General features: G+C 38.4%; 1 protein-coding gene across 1 annotated transcript in view; it reads left to right on the top strand.

Annotated features, from left to right (window-relative positions):
• LOC118854750 (UPF0462 protein C4orf33 homolog) overlaps positions 1 to 18,047 on the top strand; it is a 39,328-nt gene extending 21,281 nt beyond the window's left edge. The window contains 2 exon segments of the mRNA XM_036765015.1: positions 16,067 to 16,262; positions 17,960 to 18,047. Of these exon segments, the coding sequence (XP_036620910.1) occupies positions 16,067 to 16,262; positions 17,960 to 18,047 (284 nt within the window).
• The last annotated feature ends 1,929 nt before the right edge of the window (positions 18,048 to 19,976 follow it).

Below are 19,976 nucleotides of genomic sequence, written 5' to 3'. Positions count from 1 at the left end.
TGGGACCTTCTAATATTTTCCAATATGTTTAAAACTTATTTACTTTCCATTCAAACTAACTTCTACAGCCTCTTTGTTTCTTTTAATTCCACTATGTCACCCAGACTATCTTGGAGACATTTTTGGTGCCTCTTTCTCCCATATCTTTCAAATCCAATCACTCACCAAATCCTATAGAGCTTACCTCTTTAGTATTTCTCAAATTTATATCCTCCTTTTCATCCCCACTACCTCCACTTTACTTCAGGTTAGAAAGATAACTGGTAATATCTATGCTTGGAACAAGTGGCATAAAATATTCTCTCAGTTCCCTCGGGCAAGGGATGATATAGCAGAATCCTTGGGACACTGCAAAGTCTCTTCTAGGTGACACAGATGGAGGGATAGAGGGCCCAGCCTGGAGTCAAGAAGACTCATCTTCATGAATTCAAAACTGGCCTCAGACACCTACTAGCTGTGTGTGACACTTGGGCAGGTCACTTAACTCTGCTTGCCTCATCTGTAAAATGAGCTGGAGAAGGAGATGGCAAACAGCTCCAGTATCTTTGCCAAGAAAACCCCAAATGGGGTAACAAAGAGTCGAACACAACTCTGTCTTTGGAGATAATAAGCAAATCAAGGTAGTTTCAGACCTGAGCTTTCACTAAGCTAGTTCCCATGCTTGGAATTCTCAGCCTCCCTGTTTCTACTTTATGAGTTGCCTGGCTTCTCAGATAAAATCTCACCTTCTGTAGAAAGACTTTCCTGGTTCTTCTTAATGCTAGCACCTTCCCTCTGTGATTATCTTTGGTTTATCCTGCCTATATTTTATTGATGTATAGTTGTTAGCATATTGTCTCCTCCATTAGATTGTGAGCTTCTTATGGGCAGGGACTGTTTTTGTCATTGTATCCCCAGCACTTAGAACAGTGTCTAGCCCTTGACTTCTTCCTTCCTTCCTTCCTTCCTTCCTTCCTTCCTTCCTTCCTTCCTTCCTTCCTTCCTTCCCTCCTTCCTTCCCTCCTTCCTTCCTTTCTTTCTTCTTTCATAAAACCTTAAATCCAGTTCACTCTGAAGCTCATAGATTGGACCAGAATAAGTCCCTGCCCAAGCTCCACTTAATGGCTGTATTTTGGGCTCTTTTGACTTAGAGTCAATGTCAATGGTAACTGTTTCTCTTTGGAACAGCAATGCTGAGAGAATTTCCCTCCTAGCTTGATTTTTTTTTCTTTTTTTCTAATTAAAGGGGCCATCCCTTGACTCACTTCTTAAAGAGGCCTATTCACTGAATGGGTATTACCTCACTCTGAGTGAGTACATGAAAAGGCCCTAGCCTAAAAGGGTCAAGGTCTCCCCTTGCATTCTGAGTCATCTCTAGTTATCATGATGAATATCTGGTCACTAGACCCAGGTGGCTCTGGAAGAGAAAGTGAGGCTGGTGACCTTGCACAGCCCTCCCTCACTCAAATCAAAGTCAACCACAAGTCATGTCATCATTCCCTTGACACCATGGTCCTCTTTGAAAATGAAGGACAAACACAACAGCAAGCCCTCGACTCGACTTGTCCATTCATGTTTATATGACCTTGGACAAGTTGTTAGCCACTCAGTGTACTAGGCAACACTAGGCAACCCTCTAAGACTTGTCTGTATCAATGAAATTACAGGTCCAGTTTCTATCCCCATTGTATGGGATGTGGATTGGAGTGAGTAAGAGGCTGGGGAGCGGCAGAGGAGAGAAGGCTATGATACTAAACCAGGAAAGATTATTATTCCTTCTGAGGACAGTCATAATGTAGAGGCAGTGGGAATGTAAAAGATAGGATGGATGAAAGAAGTCAAAGTGAGAGGATCTGGCAACTAGTTGATAGCAGGGGAAATAAAGATTCTGAGAAAAGGATTTTTGAAGCAAAAGTAACTCTCTGGCAAATGGAGAATAACTGAATTTAGAATAGGAATGGAAGGAAAAGCTAGATTCATCAGTGATTGTATAAGTGATTCACAGGAGCCTTAAGTAAGTCTTTGGCAGACCTTTTCTGTGAAGTACTGGGGAAAGGAGAATGATAAAGTACATGACAGGAGGGCTATTGACTATTTTGTTTAAGGAGGTAGAAAATAGGGACTCTAAGAATCATGGGCTCTTAACACTATTGAACTCAGGCTTTAAAGTATTCGTAGGCACTTGATTGCAAGGTAGCTGCCAGGATGCTTCAGAGGACCCCAAACTAGGCAATCAAAAGGAGAAAGATAGCAGACTATCAGTAACCTTAAGAGAAATAGTGAAACACATTAATGGGGCTAGATCTTTCATTGACTTACCTAACAAACCTGAACGAAGAAAAGGCTTGTGATACAATGGGGTGAGGTGAGCTGCTTTAAATAATTACATTTGTCATTTAAATTTATGAAGGTGTAAGGATATCATAGCCCAATGTAACTAGGATTCTCAAAGTGAATAGGTAGAAATGAAAAGAAAGTCACCTGATAAATCAGGCCAATTCCCTGGCTACAAAAAGACAACTGACTTAAAAGTACAAGTGGCACATGGAATGTGAGTCTCTTCATACTTAATATTTCAAAATGTCAATAGATTTGTGATCTTATCCATGTGGCTATTCCCTTCAATAGTGCAGCTCCTGCCCATTTGAGGTAACTCTTGTCCATTTCCCACAATAATAAATATTCCATAGCAGGGGCTAGAGGGACACCTTATGGGCTGGGACCCCTCCTCTATTTCCCAACATTATGTGAAGGTCAGCCCCTACTTCCTTCTCTATTGTCCATCCATTTGATATCTTTTATGCCTTTTCTTTCTGTTTGTAATCAATCATTTGTAATGTACTATAACTGATGGATGTATCTTGTGTCCTTCTATTGACTTTTGGGTGATCTGAAATCTTGATTTTAACAAAATCCTTGTGCAGTGGGAGTTACATATATTTTTGTCATTTTACATATATGAAAAACTGAAGTTCAGAGAGGCTGTGACTTGCAATAAATTTTAAAGTGTTCCTTTGTTTCAAGTTCAGCATTCTATTCATTCTGCCTCTGTTTTAAAGTTTGAAAAGCATCATATATGTCGACTATCTCATTATATTATCACAGAAAGAATGTGAGGTACTTTCTACAGGCATTATCATACCTATTTTACAGAATTGGAAACTGAGGCTTAAAAGAAATACAGTGACTTACTCGCAGTTACATAGCTAGTATGTTTTTAGAGTCTAGATTTGCTATATTTTCTTTCCAAAGATTTTAAAATACTTTTTTCCATAATCTTTGATGCCATTTTCTTCAGAAAAGTAGCATGCTTTCATGCATTTCTTTAGAAGTAGCATGCTATAAAGGCAGCTTGGTAGAAAAGAGGGCATTTTGTACCTGGAGTTAATAAAGCATAGGTTCAAATACTATTTCTGACAGTTAGTAGTGTGTAACCATTAGCAAATCATTTAACCTCTCTGAGACTCAGTTTTACATCTGTAAAATGGAGATAATAAAACCTGTAGTACCTCATTCATGGTTCAAATGAAAGAGAACGATATGTAAAACATGCAGACTTTAAGGTACTATGTAAATAGAAGCTATGATTATTATTTCAAGCAGGGAAAGGGGTAGCCTATTCCACTTCTGTCATTTCTTACAGTGTAACAATATTCCATTATAGTCCCATGCTACAACCTGTCTAGTCATTCTCTAATGGATGGGTACCGTCTTTGTTTCCAGTTTTTTTGGACAATAAAAGAGCTTTAACATGTATATATATATATATATATATGTATATGTGTATGTGTAGATATACATATATATATGTGTGTGTGTATGTATGTGTGTATATGCATATATATATTTATATATAATATATATATATGTATATATGTGTGTATATATATATATATATATATATATATATATATATATATATATATATATATATATATATACACACACATATACACACACACATTTCCCCCCTTCTTTGATTTCTTTGGAGTATAGACCTATTAGTGGTATTACTGTTTCAAGTGACTTTTTTGATTATATTTCTAAATTGCTTCCTGGAATGGCTTCTCCAGGTCCTTTTCACATAAGCTGTTTAGTCATATCTCCCGTACCTTGAGCCTGAGTAGAGGGCTTTATATTTTTTCCCTATTACATTTTATCTTATTAAATTTGGCCCAACGTGCTAGCCTGTCAAAATCTTTTGGAATTTTAATCTTCTCATCCAAAGTATTAGTTTTCCCTCCAAGGTTTGTGCCATTTACGCATTTGAAAAGCATGCCATGTAAGCTTTTATTCAAGTTATTGACAAAAATTTCAAATAGAACAGGGCCTAGCACAGAGCCCTGGGGTATTCTGCTGAAGCCTTCCCTCAAGGTTGATATTGATCCATCACCATTCTTTGGCTCTAGTCATTCAATGAGTTCCTATTCAACCCCTCTACCTATCGAAACCATACCCAATAGTGATGATGATGATAGGAATTCGTATAGAGCTTTAATATTTAAAAAGTATACACATATGTGACTTTTTGAATGTAATATAGGAATCAGATCAAAGCATAATGACATAATCATCATAAAAATGGACATTTATATAGTACTTTAAGGCCATCAGAAGATTTTGCATGTACAGTTTAAGTTTTATTAGGCTAAACTGCACTAAGATTTTGGGGACACCCTCTGTTAGCATATCTGAGCTTCACAATGTACCTTGGAGACAGGCATTTCAGGTATTATTATCCCCATTTTATGGATCATGAAATAGACTCAGGATGGTTAAGATATTTCAGGATTTGAAACCAAGCCATGAGTCATCCTGTCATTTCCTTTTATACATTTTCCTAAATTTCTATCAATTGTGTTTTAAGAGTCACATATACAAACACTTAACATTTAAATGTAGGGTGTGGTATTTTGGAAAGATTATTAACCCCTCTTTCCCCACTTTCACTCTAACCCTCAAATGAAAACAATGTGTCATACCTGAAGTCATAATTAGAGTAGAGCAATTAGGGTTTTGCCCCAAGTTTGCAAAGAGTCCACTGACAGCTCTTATATTGCTTCAGCAGGTAAAAATAACTGACCCTAGCACCTAGTTATCAAGAATGAAGAGTTAAAACAAATGAATTCCTCCTTGACCTGGCCCCACCCTGCTCCTTCCCCCCAGTAATAGCTTTGTGGAGTTAAAAAGTCACAGTCTTTTTGCTAAGAGGAAGTCATAGAGAAATTCCCTGGGTTACTTCAGATATTGGAACATGGATCCCGAGCTGCAAGGTCAGTCTATCTCTGAGATCTTCCCCACCACCAAACAGTTTTGCCTCAAACAGTTCTGGGATTTGATGCTTTCTCCAGACACCTGTATTTCTCCTTATAGATCTTATGGTCATACTTGTAAAAAAATAAAGCCAATGGATGTGCGTATCAAGCCTGACACATTTGCAAATTGCCAATCTTTGCTTTCTTTCTCCCCTCCCCATTTTTCATGGTGGTAATTAAGGATTGTAAATTTCACTTTATCATTTGTGTTGGGACGAGTAGCATAAATCATTGTAATGGCACGTTTATTTCAGTAATGCCAGCATGCCTGCAAATCACTTGTAAATTGGTTCCATGGGTGTACTGCTCTCCAATTAATCAGAAACCCATGGGCATACATTTCCTGGGCTTCTGTCAAAGCCTTCGTTATAGTAAGTAAAAAAAAGCTGTTACTGACCTTTCTCCGTTTTTATTTATCATTGGTAAGGACTTAACGGCTTTAGAGCCCTGCCACATCTCATGGGGATGTGTTCATGGTGGGCCCTGGCATAAAGCTAACTGAGCTTTCCATTTCAGCTCTGTAGGCCAGGATTTATACCCAAGAAAACATCAGGTGGATCTAGTGTGGCTCATAGTGAGCAAAAGTAATATGTGCTTTAACAACTGGATTCTGTACCTTTTGAACATCTGGGAGAAGTATTTGTAGGTAGGAATATGAGAAATGTCATCAGGGTTTTACATAAACAGATCATTTAGCTGAGGAAAGAAGGTGAAAAGAAACAGGACAAACTGTGGGGATTTGTATACAGAAGGCACACAAATGTGTCTTGGTTAATTCATGCTTCCAGTACTTCAGAGCTACCAATCAAGATCCTCAGGAGGTGTCATAGGGAAAGTTTCTTATTTTGCTAAGAGACTGATGCTGTTTGTTCTCTGACATACCTCTGCTGAGAGAAAATGGCTCTATTTACTGCCCGATCTCTCTGCCATGGGATATTTTTGCAACTGGATATCTTGACAGCTGGGTGCTGCTCTCTGATACCATCTGTTAGTCTTTGGCTACTATGGTGCCTAGAAGGGTGGGAGGGGAGGGAGTTGGTCAGCTCTTTAGCTCGATAGCCTCAGGTGCTACATCTCTTTCATGATGTAGATGGACAGCTAGGTGACGCTGTGGATTGAGAGCTGTGGCCTGGAGTCCTGAAGATAATCTGAGGTGTACTAGCTGTGTGACCCTGGATCAGTCACTTAACCCAGTTTGTTCATCTATAAAATGAGCTGGAGAAGGAAATGGCAAACCACTCCAGTATCTTTGCCAAGAAAACCCCAAATGGGATTGTGATTGATCAGCAAGTTAGGGAGAAAAGTCCTTTTTGGGCTTTATTGGACTCTTATTTAAGGTTTTGTTGTTGGTGGTTTTGTTTGTTGTTTTTGTTTTGAGGAGGGAGTTTGGACTAGACCTGCAATTTCATAGTTACAGGGAACTCTGATCAGGAAATCCCCTCAGTCAAAGTAGGGTGGTACCTACTTTACAATTTATGTGGGGTAGTGTTGTCTGAGGACGTGGAGTAGGACTTGAATTCTGATCTCTTTGACTCAGAGGTCAGCAATATATGCTTTCTACTGCACTGCCCCTCTTATCTGAGTAATAAACAGAAAAATCTTTTTAATTCTTGTAACATAAAGGAGCTCAGTGAAGTTGGAGTGAGGGGCACTATATTTCTCTCTCTCTTATGGTACAGTGTTGAACTTGGGGTCACAAGACCTAACTCTGCTATTTTCTATCTGTATGATTTTGGGCAAGTCACTTTTTGGGCCCCAGTTTCCTCATTTGTGAAACAAGAGGGTTGAACTAAATGCCTTCTAAAGTTTCTTTAACCTCTATATTTATAATTTTCTTTTGAATCTCAGTCCCTCCTTATGCTCCATATAAATCATAGGGGTTGGGCTAGGTATAGAATCCTTTTTATTTATGTATTTTTGGTGAGGCACTCAGGGTTAAGTGATTTGCCCAGGGTCACACAGCAAATAAGTGTCAAATGTCTGTGTGGGATTTGAATTCAGGTCCTCCTGACTCCAGGCCCAGTGTTCTATCCATTGTGCCACCTAGCTGTCCCTAGGTATAGGATCCTGAATTGGGCGGGCGATTTTTGCCCTTCTTCCCACCAAGGATAGTGCTCCCAGCTTGTGATTTCATTTTTGGGGGTTCCCCTTTCACCACTACAGAAAACACTCCAAGATGTTTAACAGATGGTCTTCTAGAGTTGCTATAGCTGAAAAATTCATCAACCTGACCTTGAGGTGGGCAGCTCCAAACTGACCTAGATGAGTCCCTGGATGGCAGGCATCACTAAGCTCTTCTTCAAACACTTTCCAGCTTGCTATGACTTACCAATACTTGTGCCCTTCTGACATAGCCTTTGAGAACCCAGGGTCATCTTCATTTCCATGCCAGTTCCATAATAAAGTCTAGAGAAATGTGAACTATGTATCAGGTGATCTTAAACACATTTGTGTGTCATGGCCTGTGGCGATCTGGTGAAGTCTCTGAACCCCTTCTTAGAATGATATTTTTTAGCATGTAAAATAAAATAAATAAAATTACAAAATAGACTAATTATTAAAGAATATAGTTATCTACATATTTAGAAAAATAAGTTCAAACCCTAGATTAAGAATCTTTCTACATGGATGAAAATTATATTTAGAATTTTAGTAATTGTAAAATATTATATCAGATACATCAGCAATAACTGACATTTCTATATGGCTATATGACCTAAAAATTCCTTTTTTTTTTTTTAAAAAAAGCAACAATCCATTGATAGAGATAATGTAGATAATATTACTTTCATCTTATAAATGATGAATCGGGGGCATACATAGGGAAGTTAAATGATACATCCAAGGTCACATAGCTAATAAATGACAGAACCAGGATTCAACCCCACTCCTGCCAATTCCAAACCAATTGCTCTTTTTAGCCAGGCATTGGGAGAGTATTGGCCATTTGTTTTGATTCAACATTTAGAATTAATGAACCTCAACTTAAGAGAAAATGTACCCCTAATTTGAAAAAGGGATAGCTTTAAAAATGTAATTTTCCTATTTCTATTCCTAGTATTTAAAGTTGCCAATGGGAAATCAAGGTGAGTATAATAGAAATAAACACTTGTTGAAAATGTAAAAAAAAAATTGAATTGATTGAAAGATAACTTCTGTAACAGATTTGCTCCTGTATCTAATTGGAATGATAATATTAGGTTGATTATAATGTGATACCTGAGTAGCCAGCTATTGCTAAGAACCCTGCCCCCAGCCCCTAATCGCAAACTCCAGAGTGCTATAAAAGAACAGGCTGAGTTCCTGCCTTTTGGCGAGTTCCCACGGCCCCTGAGATATTCCCATGGAATGTAAGCTAGTTACCAGGAAAGCCTAACGATCTTCCTTTTCTTACTAAGTTGACTTCCCTTTTCTTATGTGATTGCTCCTAGCTCTTATCTCATGCTCCCGTGGGATGTATGGCAGATTGGACGAAGAGATACTGGGTTGTAATTCAGTCAACACTTAAGTCAGCTATCTGATATATTGTATTTACAATCTATTTAGGGGGTTCCTTTCTTTCTGTAAAGTTAACAAAGGCTTATTGAGCCTGCTAAAATAACATGTAAGTTTCAAGAGATAACTAACATCTGTACTTAGATTTTTGTATAAATACTGCTTCTTCACTGGCATCGTGGCCGTTTTGATTTGGGAGACTCTATTTCCCCGAACGGTCGCTGGCTAATAAACTTCTCCATTTAAAACTTAAACTCTTGTCGTGTGTCTCACTCGCTTCTGGTATAACAATAAATCCTCTACAGTCAAATCTAATTTCATCCTCTGTACAGAATTGCCCTTGGGAGGGGGACCCCCCAAAATGAAAAAAAATTTACACACAGGAAGTCACTTTCAATAAAATGCTGTGTGTGTGTGTGTGTGTGTGTGTGTGTGTGTGTGTGTGTGGCACTGGATGAATTTACTCATTGTAATTAAGGCTATCTCAGAACCAAAAATGAAGACTTTGTCCAAGGGTTTTGAAACTTGAGGGAAGCAGGCCTTTCTTCCTCCCCAAGGCAGCTACTAAACATTGAACTCCCTCATGGTTCTCCACTGCCTGTGCTTCAGGACACTACTCTTCTGTTATATTGCTGAGGCAGAAAGGCCTACTTTTACCTAATGGGTCACTGTTCTTGGGGGGAAAAGGGTAGAAAGGGTTCTGTTGCCCCAAATTCTAGAGTCAGTGACCCAAGGTCAGATTATCCTCTGTGCTATTGTCATGCCAAATATAAAATCCCATCCTCCTTTAATTATAGCTCTAGGCTAATGGGCTAAGTATGGGGGGAGGGGGAGACAGATGGACAGATACAAGCACACATACAGAGAGAGAGAGAGAGAGAAAGAGAGGGAGAGGGAGAGGGAGAGAGAGAGATTTCAGAGCAGTAGATTGCCTTGCTCTTTACTTTTATGTGTTCTAAAGGAATTAATGGAAATGCTTCATTTCTGCACCACAGAGCCAGAGATCGTAGGGGAAAAAATTGTCTCTACTCTTGTGTTAACCTAAAACGCCTGTAATAGAATTGTCTTAGTAACTACTATATTCCCATGATACCAGGTGGGAAGTAGTGGCTGTGGTTCTGGGCTTAGAGTCAGGTAGCCCTGGGTTCACATTTAGTTCCTAGCCTGTGAACCTGGGCTGGTTAGTACACCTCTTTGGGCCTTAGACAATTCCCTAGAATGTACCTATCAAGTCATATGCCAGTTGCAATCTACATTACTGTAGAAGGTGCCCGCACTAGGAGTTCCTCATGCTGATGAAATCACAGAGCCTTCACAAATTATGCAATAGAGATAATGATTCTGCTAGAGAAAGAATTTCACCCGAGGGCATTAAAGCATGGATATGTTGACATTTCAAATTTTATTTGGGTGTGTTGGGTGTGTGTGTAAGAATTCTGATAATCAAGTACATTCTTCTTGTGTAGAAGTTAGTTGTTAAAGAGCATAGGAAGGAACATTCCCATTTCTTTGTTTTGCTAAAGGATGTCTCCTATTGCCGAATGCCATACAGTCTAGTTGTTGCTCTGGTTATATGAGAAATGAAAGACAAAAAATGAGTTTGTAAGGGAAGAACTTTAGCTCTCAGGTTTCTGCCTAGTGTGTAACTTGACTTGATGGTAGTCACATGACTTAAGGCTTTTTGTTCTATTATTCTTTCTTAAAATTTTATTTCTTTATTTTAAAAAATTGCTATTACATGTCCAATGATCAGCACGCTCCCAAAAAAAAATCCAACCCAAACAAACAAAAAACAAACTGACCGTTTCTCCCTTGCAACAAAGAAAATATAGTTAAGCAAAACAAACTACCACATAACTTGGTAAATGTATGATGATACATGCTCCATTACGTATCTGCAGTCTGATACTTTTCTGTGGATAGGAGCGAGGCACATTTTAAGTCAAGATTGGTTGCCTTATTAATCAGAATTCCAGTGTCTCTCAGTCTTGGTTTCTTTGACATTATATTACTCACAGTGACTTCTTAAGTAGAGATTAAATAATTCAAACTAAACTTTGAAAGCTGTCACATTTCACTTAGAAATGTAATAAGGATGAACTGAAAAACCAACTTCTTAAAGATGAAGTACATGACCCTCTTACCTATCCCCTTCCTAACCATTATCTCACCCAATTGATCATTTCTGGCCCAACAGCCAGCATGAGAAATTTCCAGCTAAAGACCTTTCATTCTTTAAGGCACAGCAAAAAGGGGCTTGGAATGAAAAAGGCCATGACCACAGTGGTAAGTGCATTCTATCAAGAATAAATAAAATCTCTAAAGCTTGACAGGGAAGAATATGGAGAGGTATTCAAGCGACTAACCACAAGTAAAGGATTTTCCTTTTCCTGGAGGAATCTATTCCAGGAAGAAATTGATCTGAGGCCCCTTTGCATACAAAAGCAGAAGGGCAATTTTTAGAGCCAAAGGAAAATCTCAGCTGAAGCCAGCTGGTAATCTTAAGCGAGGAAATAGTCTATTATATCTGTCTGGAATGTATCCAAAAAGTACACTTTCTTCTTGTGGATAGCATGCTCTGCTTGGAGTGAGTTGGACCTAGGTTTGAAATCTGCCTCTGACACTAGCTGTATGAATCTGGGCGATTAATTTGACTCCTCTGAGCCTCAGTTTCCCTCTATTATATCACCCACCTTCAGGGAATATTTTGAGGATCAAAAATATATGTAAAGCATTTTGTGAACCTTAAAGTGTCATACAAATTAGTATTCTCTTCCTCATTAACCTATTTATGCCCTGAGAAATAGTATAACATAACGAATAGAGCACCGGATTTGGAATCAGGAACACCTAGGTTTGAATCTTGGCTTTGGTATTTCCTGGCCATGAAACCATAAACAAGTAAGTACCTTAACCTCCCTAAAGCTTGTTTCCTAATCTTTAAAATGAGGATGATAATATGGCACAATATAAATGAATGAATAGATGAATGAAAAACCATTTATTAAAAGCTTACTAGGGAAACCCATAGAAAAATCTCTTATCTCAAGCATTTCATATTCTAATGATAATAATAGCTAGCATTTATATAGTAGTTTAAAGTTTACAAAGTTCTGTACATATGTTATCTTACAACAACCTTGTGAAGTCAGTGGATAATAAGGGGACACATATTAGATAATGTAGTTTCAGTTGTAAGTCAGACAATGAGGCCTTATAGTTGAATTCATTATTTGACAAACTCTCGTAGCTCTCTAGTACTCCTAGGATCAAATACAAAACCTTGTTTGACTGTTAAAGCCCTTTATAACCAGCCTCTTCCTACCTTGTTAGCCTTAACTAAACTTACTTTCAAGCTTACTCCTTTCCTTGTTGTTCAGTCTTGTCTGACTCTGTGATCCTGTGGACCACGTCCATGGGATTTTTTTGGCTAAGATACTGGAGTGGTTTATCATTTCTTTCTCCAGTGGATGCTTCTGTCAGGCAATCAGAGCTTGAGTGACTTGTCGGGGTCATACAACTAGAAAGAGTCTAAGGCTGGATTTGAACTCACATCTTCCTAACTCAAGGCCCAGTGCTCTATCCACTGAGTCACCAGCTATCTCTACCCTCTTCCATGTATTCTGTAATATATCGACACTGACCTCCTTGTTCCTCCAAGATACTCATCACTGAGAAAGTCAAGAGTATCATTCTCTGGTGGTAAGATATATTTCACATCACATTTCCTTTGCAATTCTATATTTCATTGAACACTAGTTATGTGAATATGACGGAATCAAAACAACCACAATATGGCCTTAGACAGTATTTACTCATTTCTTCCATGCATCTCTCCTTGTCTTTGGGTGAATAGTCCATTTTAATTCTTCAGATTTTGGTATTCACAACTGCTATCTGGGAGATACTGCAAGATAACTTATGAAAAGTCCAAATCCTCTGTTCCTCTGAAGTTCACAAGGTCCTTTTCTGATCAAGGAGGGTGTGGAAGGAGAGTGAGGATGAAGTCAAGACCAAGACCAGGGCCAAAGCATTCCTCCTGCCTTCTGCCAAGGGTTTTCCTCTCAGAGATGCTCTCTCTTCTTAGTTGCCAGACACTTGAATCGCTAGGGTTCTGAATTGGTCTGTTATTATTATTTTTTTTGAAGACCCATAGATCATGACCAAGTCCTTCAACTCATCTGAACAGATTTTCTGTTCCACCTAGTTGGAACGCCTTTTGACTGATTTATAGACCTTATTCACACCTTGATTCAGTGATTTGTGCCTATACTTGACAAAATTATCAGAGTTTAGCATCTTGTCAGCCACTTTAAGTGGGGTGGGGTAGTTGTGCAGGCTGACTACATGCATGTGCCACCCCCTGCCCCACCACATCTATTACAAACAAAATGAAGTCCCCTATCCTATGAACTCCCTATATAAGGCATCTTCCTTAGCTCATGCCCTTTAAATTAAGAACTATACCTTGGGGCCTCCTCTTTTAATGTGACTCCTCTATTAAAAGTTTACTGAACTGTTCCTGCCAACTGGGAGGTCTGCTTCAATATTAAAGTGCTAATAAACCCTTCATTTTCAGCTGTCTGTATCCTTCAAGAAAAAAGGCACCTAGTCCTGTAGGGATTGATGCCACAGTTGCAGGTTTAGATGAGAGGAATTTTGATCTCCATATTGAAGGCGTTACATTCTTTCCCAAGTGCATCGTTGATATTATGACTTGAAGAAAGAGAATAGGCAGCCTGTTAAAAATGAGCCTAGGTAATCGATGTCAATTTTTTTTTCCTGACAGATGATTGCTCGTGTTCTGGATTTTAAGTCTTTCGCCAGTAAAAATGTTATAGAGTTTGAGGGGATTAATTTAGATATAAAGATTGTCATTCATTCAATATTTATTTATATATTTACATAGTGCCTACTAGGTGCTAAGCACTGTGCTACACACTTTTTACAAATATTATCTAATTTGAGAGAGGGATGAATGCAACATATATAAAATGTAAATACAGAGTTAACACAATTTTTTTTGGGGGGGGGAAAGAGAGCAGTACTAACAACTGGATAGTGATATCCTCAACAGAAATAGATGAGTTAGGAAGAGGGGTGCAGTTTCTGGGGAAAGATAAGTGATAAATCAGTGAATAGGGAAAGAAGAACACATTTTCTAGAAATGTATTTGCAACAAAAATATATGCTTATCAATCAAGAAACTTGATAAAGGCTATTATGCCACCTTTATTAATTCAGTTAATGTCAAGTGTATTTGTCAGGATCATAGAATCTCAGAGTTGGGACCTCAGGAGCCACTCCAACCCCCATGAGAACAAGAGTCCTTTCTACACTATCCGCAACAAAAAGTTTGATGACTTCTTGTCATCTTGTCGTTGGGAAGCCATTGCCTTCTGAGGCCAGTTGTTTTGTTTTAGAATAGTTCTCATTGTTAGGTCACTTCCCTTTTATATTAAATCTAAATTTGGGTCTAGTTCTGTGTTCTCAGACCAGGTAGCACAAGTCCATTTCTCTTCCATATGCCAATCCTTCAAGTATTTCCCTGTTTAGGCATCCCCTGGAGGAAGCAGGAAGGTCACATTTTCTGAACTGATATTTGAAACAAAATTCTCACCCTCATAGAACTAGAGCAAGGTTCATGTAGTTCCTTTCTCTGTAATTCAATTAATGTCATCCATTTAGCGTGTGATTAGTGTGTACTTAATTCCAGGAACAAGCATTTACCATGTGATTACTGTGCGCTTGTCACATTTAGTTACTTTTGAATTAATTGTACTGATTTGTTTTCAAGATTCTTTTAGGAGCTAAATGATTGCGTGTGAAATTTGATCTCAGGGATAGGACCTTGTGTTTTTGTATTTTAAGTTTCATGTTTTGGAGACATTGGGGTATGAGAATGCTATAGTTAAGGATAGGGATCCTTGTTTGCAATCTTGGCTTTGGCACTAATATGTCAGATTTTAAAAAATTTTGGTTATAATGGGCATAGAATATAACCATGGGCAGGGAATATAACCCTTCTGGGACTCAGTTTCTTTATCTGTAAAATGGAGGTAATAATAGTGTCACTTCCTACTTTTTAGTATTTGGAAGAAAGTGCTTATAAACTTAAAGCCCTATAGAAATATGAATTTAGAAATATAGAACCATGTATTGTGGTATCTTGAAATGTTGAGACATATATCATGATTGTTAAGAAGCAATTAGAAGAAATTCTCTCTTAGCAGTGCTGCTTATGAACTCCAGACTGTCTATAGTTGTATTCTACAGAATGGCATCTGTTTGCCATTCAAAGCTCTTTATAGTCTAGCCCTGTCCCCTACAACCTTTTCAGTCTTCTTGTTCCCCCTGTTGCTATGTATTTTTTGATTCAGCAACATTACTCCATTCTAACATTACTAACATTCAGTAACATCAGAACAGCCTCCTTGCTGTTCCACAAACAAGAAGCTCCATCTCTTGGGTCTGGGAATTTTCTCTGGCTGTCCTCCATGCTTAGAATGCTTTCCCTCCCCACTGCTACCTCCTGGCTTCCCTGGTTTCCTTCAAATCCCGGCTAAAATCCCAGCTTCTACAGGAACCCTTTCTTTACTTCTTTTAAACCTCATGGCTTCTCTCTTATTTCCTATTTATCCTGTATATAACTTACACATACACACACACACACACACACACACACACACACACACACACATATGTATTTGTTCACTTGCTATCTCTCCCTCTCTCCCATTATATTGTTAGCTTCTCTAGGGTAGGGATTATCTTTTGATTCTTTTTGTATCCCCAGTGCTTAGCACCATGCCTGGCATATAGTAAACACTGAATGCTTATTGATCGACTAATACATAGCTTCACCAACAGTTATTAATGTGCCTGTTATTACCTTAGCTGTCTCAACATTAATGCCATCATCTTTGCCAATTTGCTGGGTGTGAGTGAAAGCTCAAAGTTGTTTTAATTTTTAATTCTCTTATTTGTGATTTGGAGCAATCTTTCATAAGGTTGTTTATATTTTGTATTTTTTATTTTGAGAACTATTTGTTCATGTTCTTTGACCATTCTCATCAGTAAATGGATCATGGTCTTATATATTCTTATTTGTTTCCTATGTGTCAAATACCAAGTATTTTCCACTCAATTGACAGCTTCCTTTTTTATCCTAGTTGTAAAATATATTGCAATTTAGATTATATTGATTTAAGTATTAATCTTTTTTCTTTCTTCTCCCTTTTCTCCCCTCTGTCCCATGCCAGTCACATGTAAGAAAGAGTTGGATTTAAATTTTAGAGCTGACATAGGTGGGAATGAGTAGAATGGAACTGCACTTCTTCCTTGGGAATATTTCCCACCTGGAATTGACAAGATGAATTTAAATGCCATCCATGGATCTGGGGATAGAGGAATTTATGAAGCTCTTTATCCAATACCCCATGAAGAGATTGCAGCTGGACAAGGGCCCGATTTGTGAGTATCTACTGATCTTTTGGTTTAGGGTTCTTTCGGGTTGTCAATCCATGGGAGGAGAGAGAGAAAGCAGGATTTGTGAGGCTGTGTTGTGATAAAGCAAAATTGGAAATTCTTTTGAACAGTTTAATGAACTAAAATAGCTTCATTGTGATTCTAAGAAAAGAAATAATTAAATCTTTCTTAGTGTGGATGGATGATAGCAACATGCAGATGTAATTTTAGCCATACTCCTATTAGAGAGTCTTTACCCTTGTATAAAAGCAAAAATGTAGTGGAATGGACACTTGATTTGGAGTCAGAAGATCTGAGTTTGAGTCTCAGCTCTTTGAGTAATTAGCTGTGTGACCTTGGGAAACTCCTTTGGTCTCTTTGAACCAGTTTCTTCATCTGTAAACTGGATAAGAATACTCTTATTATTTCACAAGGCTGTTGAAAAGAAAAAAGTTATATTAATTAATTAAACATCTAAGGGCCTGTTATGTGTCGAACACTCCATTAAGTAGCACAGAAACGTGAACTCATATTATAGTTTATGGCAAACATGTTGAGTATATTATTTTACAGGTTATTTCTACAATTTTTTAATTGTTATCTTAATTTTACAATTTAAAATTTTTTTACAGGTTATTTTACAATTTTTTAATTGTTATTTTAATTTTACAATTTTTTATTTTACAGTTTTTTATTTTTTTTACAGGCTATTTTACAATTTTTTAAACTTTTAAGAAAATAGGATTAAGATACCCTAAAAATATATTTTGTCTTATCCTGTCATCTCCTAATCTTAACACCAAAAAAGCAGCCTAATAAATTCACAATGAAATTTTCACACATTTTACCACTTACCTTAACAATTGAGAAATTCACAGGGTACCTTAGCTTGAGGCAATTTGATGTACTAGGACGAAACCTTTCCTAATTACCCCGAATGCTAGTGCCCTCTCTCTCACTCCACCTTTTATTTGTACTTGTGTCCTCAATGGTTAGCTAGTACAGGGGCTGGCAAGTAGTAGGTGCTTAATAAATACTTATTGATTGACAGGAGTGGGGTGTGGGGCACTCTTATCTAGGGAAGCACCTAGGGGCTCAATGACACTCCTTGTAGAGCATGGTGGTATTTTCTATATAAGCAATAGAAAACCTTGCTGAAAGAGAAAAAACTGTTTCCATAATTATGTATGTAAACCTTCAGGGTTTAGAGCACAGACTATATGCTGCATCTGGAGTGCTGCTTCTCTTTACCTCCACTTCTCTTATCTCCCTTCACTGCTCTATTAAGGTGCCAACTTCTTCATGAAGCCTTCCTTGATCCCTTCCAGGGATAATATTCTTACCCTCCTCAAATTGCCTTATTTTTTTTAACCTAACTACACTTCATTTCTTGGGGAAATAAGTAAGCTTCTTGAAGGCAGGGGCACTTTTATTTGTCTTTGTATCTTCAGTGTGTAACATAGAATGTCGCACACAGTAGCCGCTTGATAAATGTTGGATTGAATGGAATGGAATAGAATTGACCAGTGCATTTCATAGTTTAAGATAGAGTCAGTACTAGGTGAGGCTTAAATCATTCAGAAAACTGTCTGTTCCTTCAAAATTTATTCATCTTTAATAAATACATAGAATCTTGGGTCAAATACTTAAAAACTAAATCTTTTTCTTTCTTTCTTCCTCCTTTTTTTTTTTAAACCCTGAAGCCATCTCCTGGAGCATTTCAAACCCTTCCATCTGAAGTGGGTGATGGGAGACAATTGGGAGCAGCCCCGTTCAAAGCTGTGGCCCTAGCTTTGTTCAGCTTCTGTTTTGACTCACAGCAATTGTTTCAAAGAGCCCAGAGAAAGCCATGGAGCAGATCCCAATTCAACTCATCCCTTTGCCCTTTGGTTGTATCATGGAAAAGGGAAATCTTAGTCTGTTACTGCTGCCAGTAATGTCACAATGTATGGGAAATAAAACATCTATACGAAGGGGTCTTAAAAAACTTAACACTGAGCATCAATAAAACTCACTATTTTAACCAAGGCGGGCTTTGCCCTAGGCCGGGTAGAAAATTTTAAAGGGTGCCATAGGGAGACTGCTAGAGTGCAGACTCCAGAGAGGATAGCTCCACCCTTCTGCCAGAGAACTTCACTTTCTCTGTGCCTTAGTGACTTCAATAACCTAGGTACACCCCTCCCAGTTGGAAGGGTTCGAGCTAGGGAGTGAATGGCAGGGAGTTCTAATTTTTAAATCTAGTTAGAGGGAAGGGGCTGGGGGCGGGTGGAGAAGTATGGAGCTGCTTATTCTAGCAGAGTCTTGACTGTTGGTAATTATGATAGAGGATGAAGAACTTGGATCAGAGGACTCTAATTGGTGAGCACTCTGCTTTTTAGTTTGAGGTGGGGGGAGGCAGGAGGAAAGAAATCCTATATGAATTGGACTCATCACATTATCTCTTGCTCAAGTCTGAACTCTTTCCTCCTACATCAGGGTGTCCTTAAGAGCAAGAGGGAAGAGGGAACAGAAGATGAATGCTTGGACATAGTAGGTGGCACTTGTGGATGCTTCCTTCTGACATTCTACACAATTACAGTGGGGGGTCCCACCTACCCATGGACAATTAATATTTCTCCAATCATTTAAATCTGATTTTATTTGTATAAAAAGGTTTTTTTTTAAATAATTTTGTTTATATAGTTCCTGAATTTATGTTTGGCCTGGGTTAGGCTACCAGATTGGGTTGGTGGGCAAGCCTTAGCTCTTGTTCCTGCTCAGCCTCCACATTTTGACAGATGGTTCTAACCCTTTGCCACCTCCACCTTGATCCAAGCCTTGCTTAAAATCAGAGTGAAAAGGGAGAGTTGGGTGTCAAGGTCTTGCCAGTATTCCAACAGGGATGGTGATGGTACAGAGAGGTACAGAGCAGAGGACTATGCAGAGAAGACTATCAGGCCTTTCTCATCCTGTGAAGACTATCTTGGACCAGACATCCATGGCCTAGCTAGCACCTTGTTAGCAGTGCCTACTATTTTAAATAGGAAATCTCAACTTATCTCTCTTTTCTGTCAGCTAATTCCTAGAAAAAGCTATCTGTGCTCGTTGACTCTACTAATTTCTTTACACTCCCCAATCACTTGCAAACTTTGGTCTTTGGACTTCTCCACTCAGCTGAAACTTAGAATTTACAATTTAGGGATCCTTAATATTTTCTTTCTCCAAGGTTATTAAAGATCTCTAGATTATTAAATAGAATATCTTTGCCCCGCTCAGTTCTCAACTTTCTTGACCTCTTTGCAAGCTTTTGACTTTGTTGCTGACTGTCCCCGCCTCCTGGGTGCTTTCTCCTCACTCAGGTTTAGTTTTCCTTCTTCCAGTCTGACCACTTTTTCCTATCATCTCCTTTACTGGATCATCACCTTGCCCCTCCTAAGTGTAGAGGTTGCCTGAGGCTCTGCCCCGAGCCCTCTTTTCTCTCTACCCTTGGTCTCAGTCAGTTTATCAGCTCCCATGGATTCTGTTTTCATCTCTTTGCAAAAGACTTCCAGATCTGTAAGTATACGATATGATGTGATAAACACTTCTTAAGTACCTACTATGTGATAGGAACTATGCTAAGTGCTGGGGATATAACTAAGAAAAAGATGTTCTCTTCTCACTTCTTCTTTAATCCCTAACTTTTCCTGATCCCCTTATTGTGTTTTCCCCCCTCAGACTTCTTGCTATTTACTTACCAGT

Source organism: Trichosurus vulpecula, chromosome 6 (genome assembly GCF_011100635.1).
Source record: "Trichosurus vulpecula isolate mTriVul1 chromosome 6, mTriVul1.pri, whole genome shotgun sequence".
NCBI lineage: Eukaryota > Metazoa > Chordata > Mammalia > Diprotodontia > Phalangeridae > Trichosurus > Trichosurus vulpecula.
This window is presented reverse-complemented; position numbering and strand designations above follow the sequence as displayed.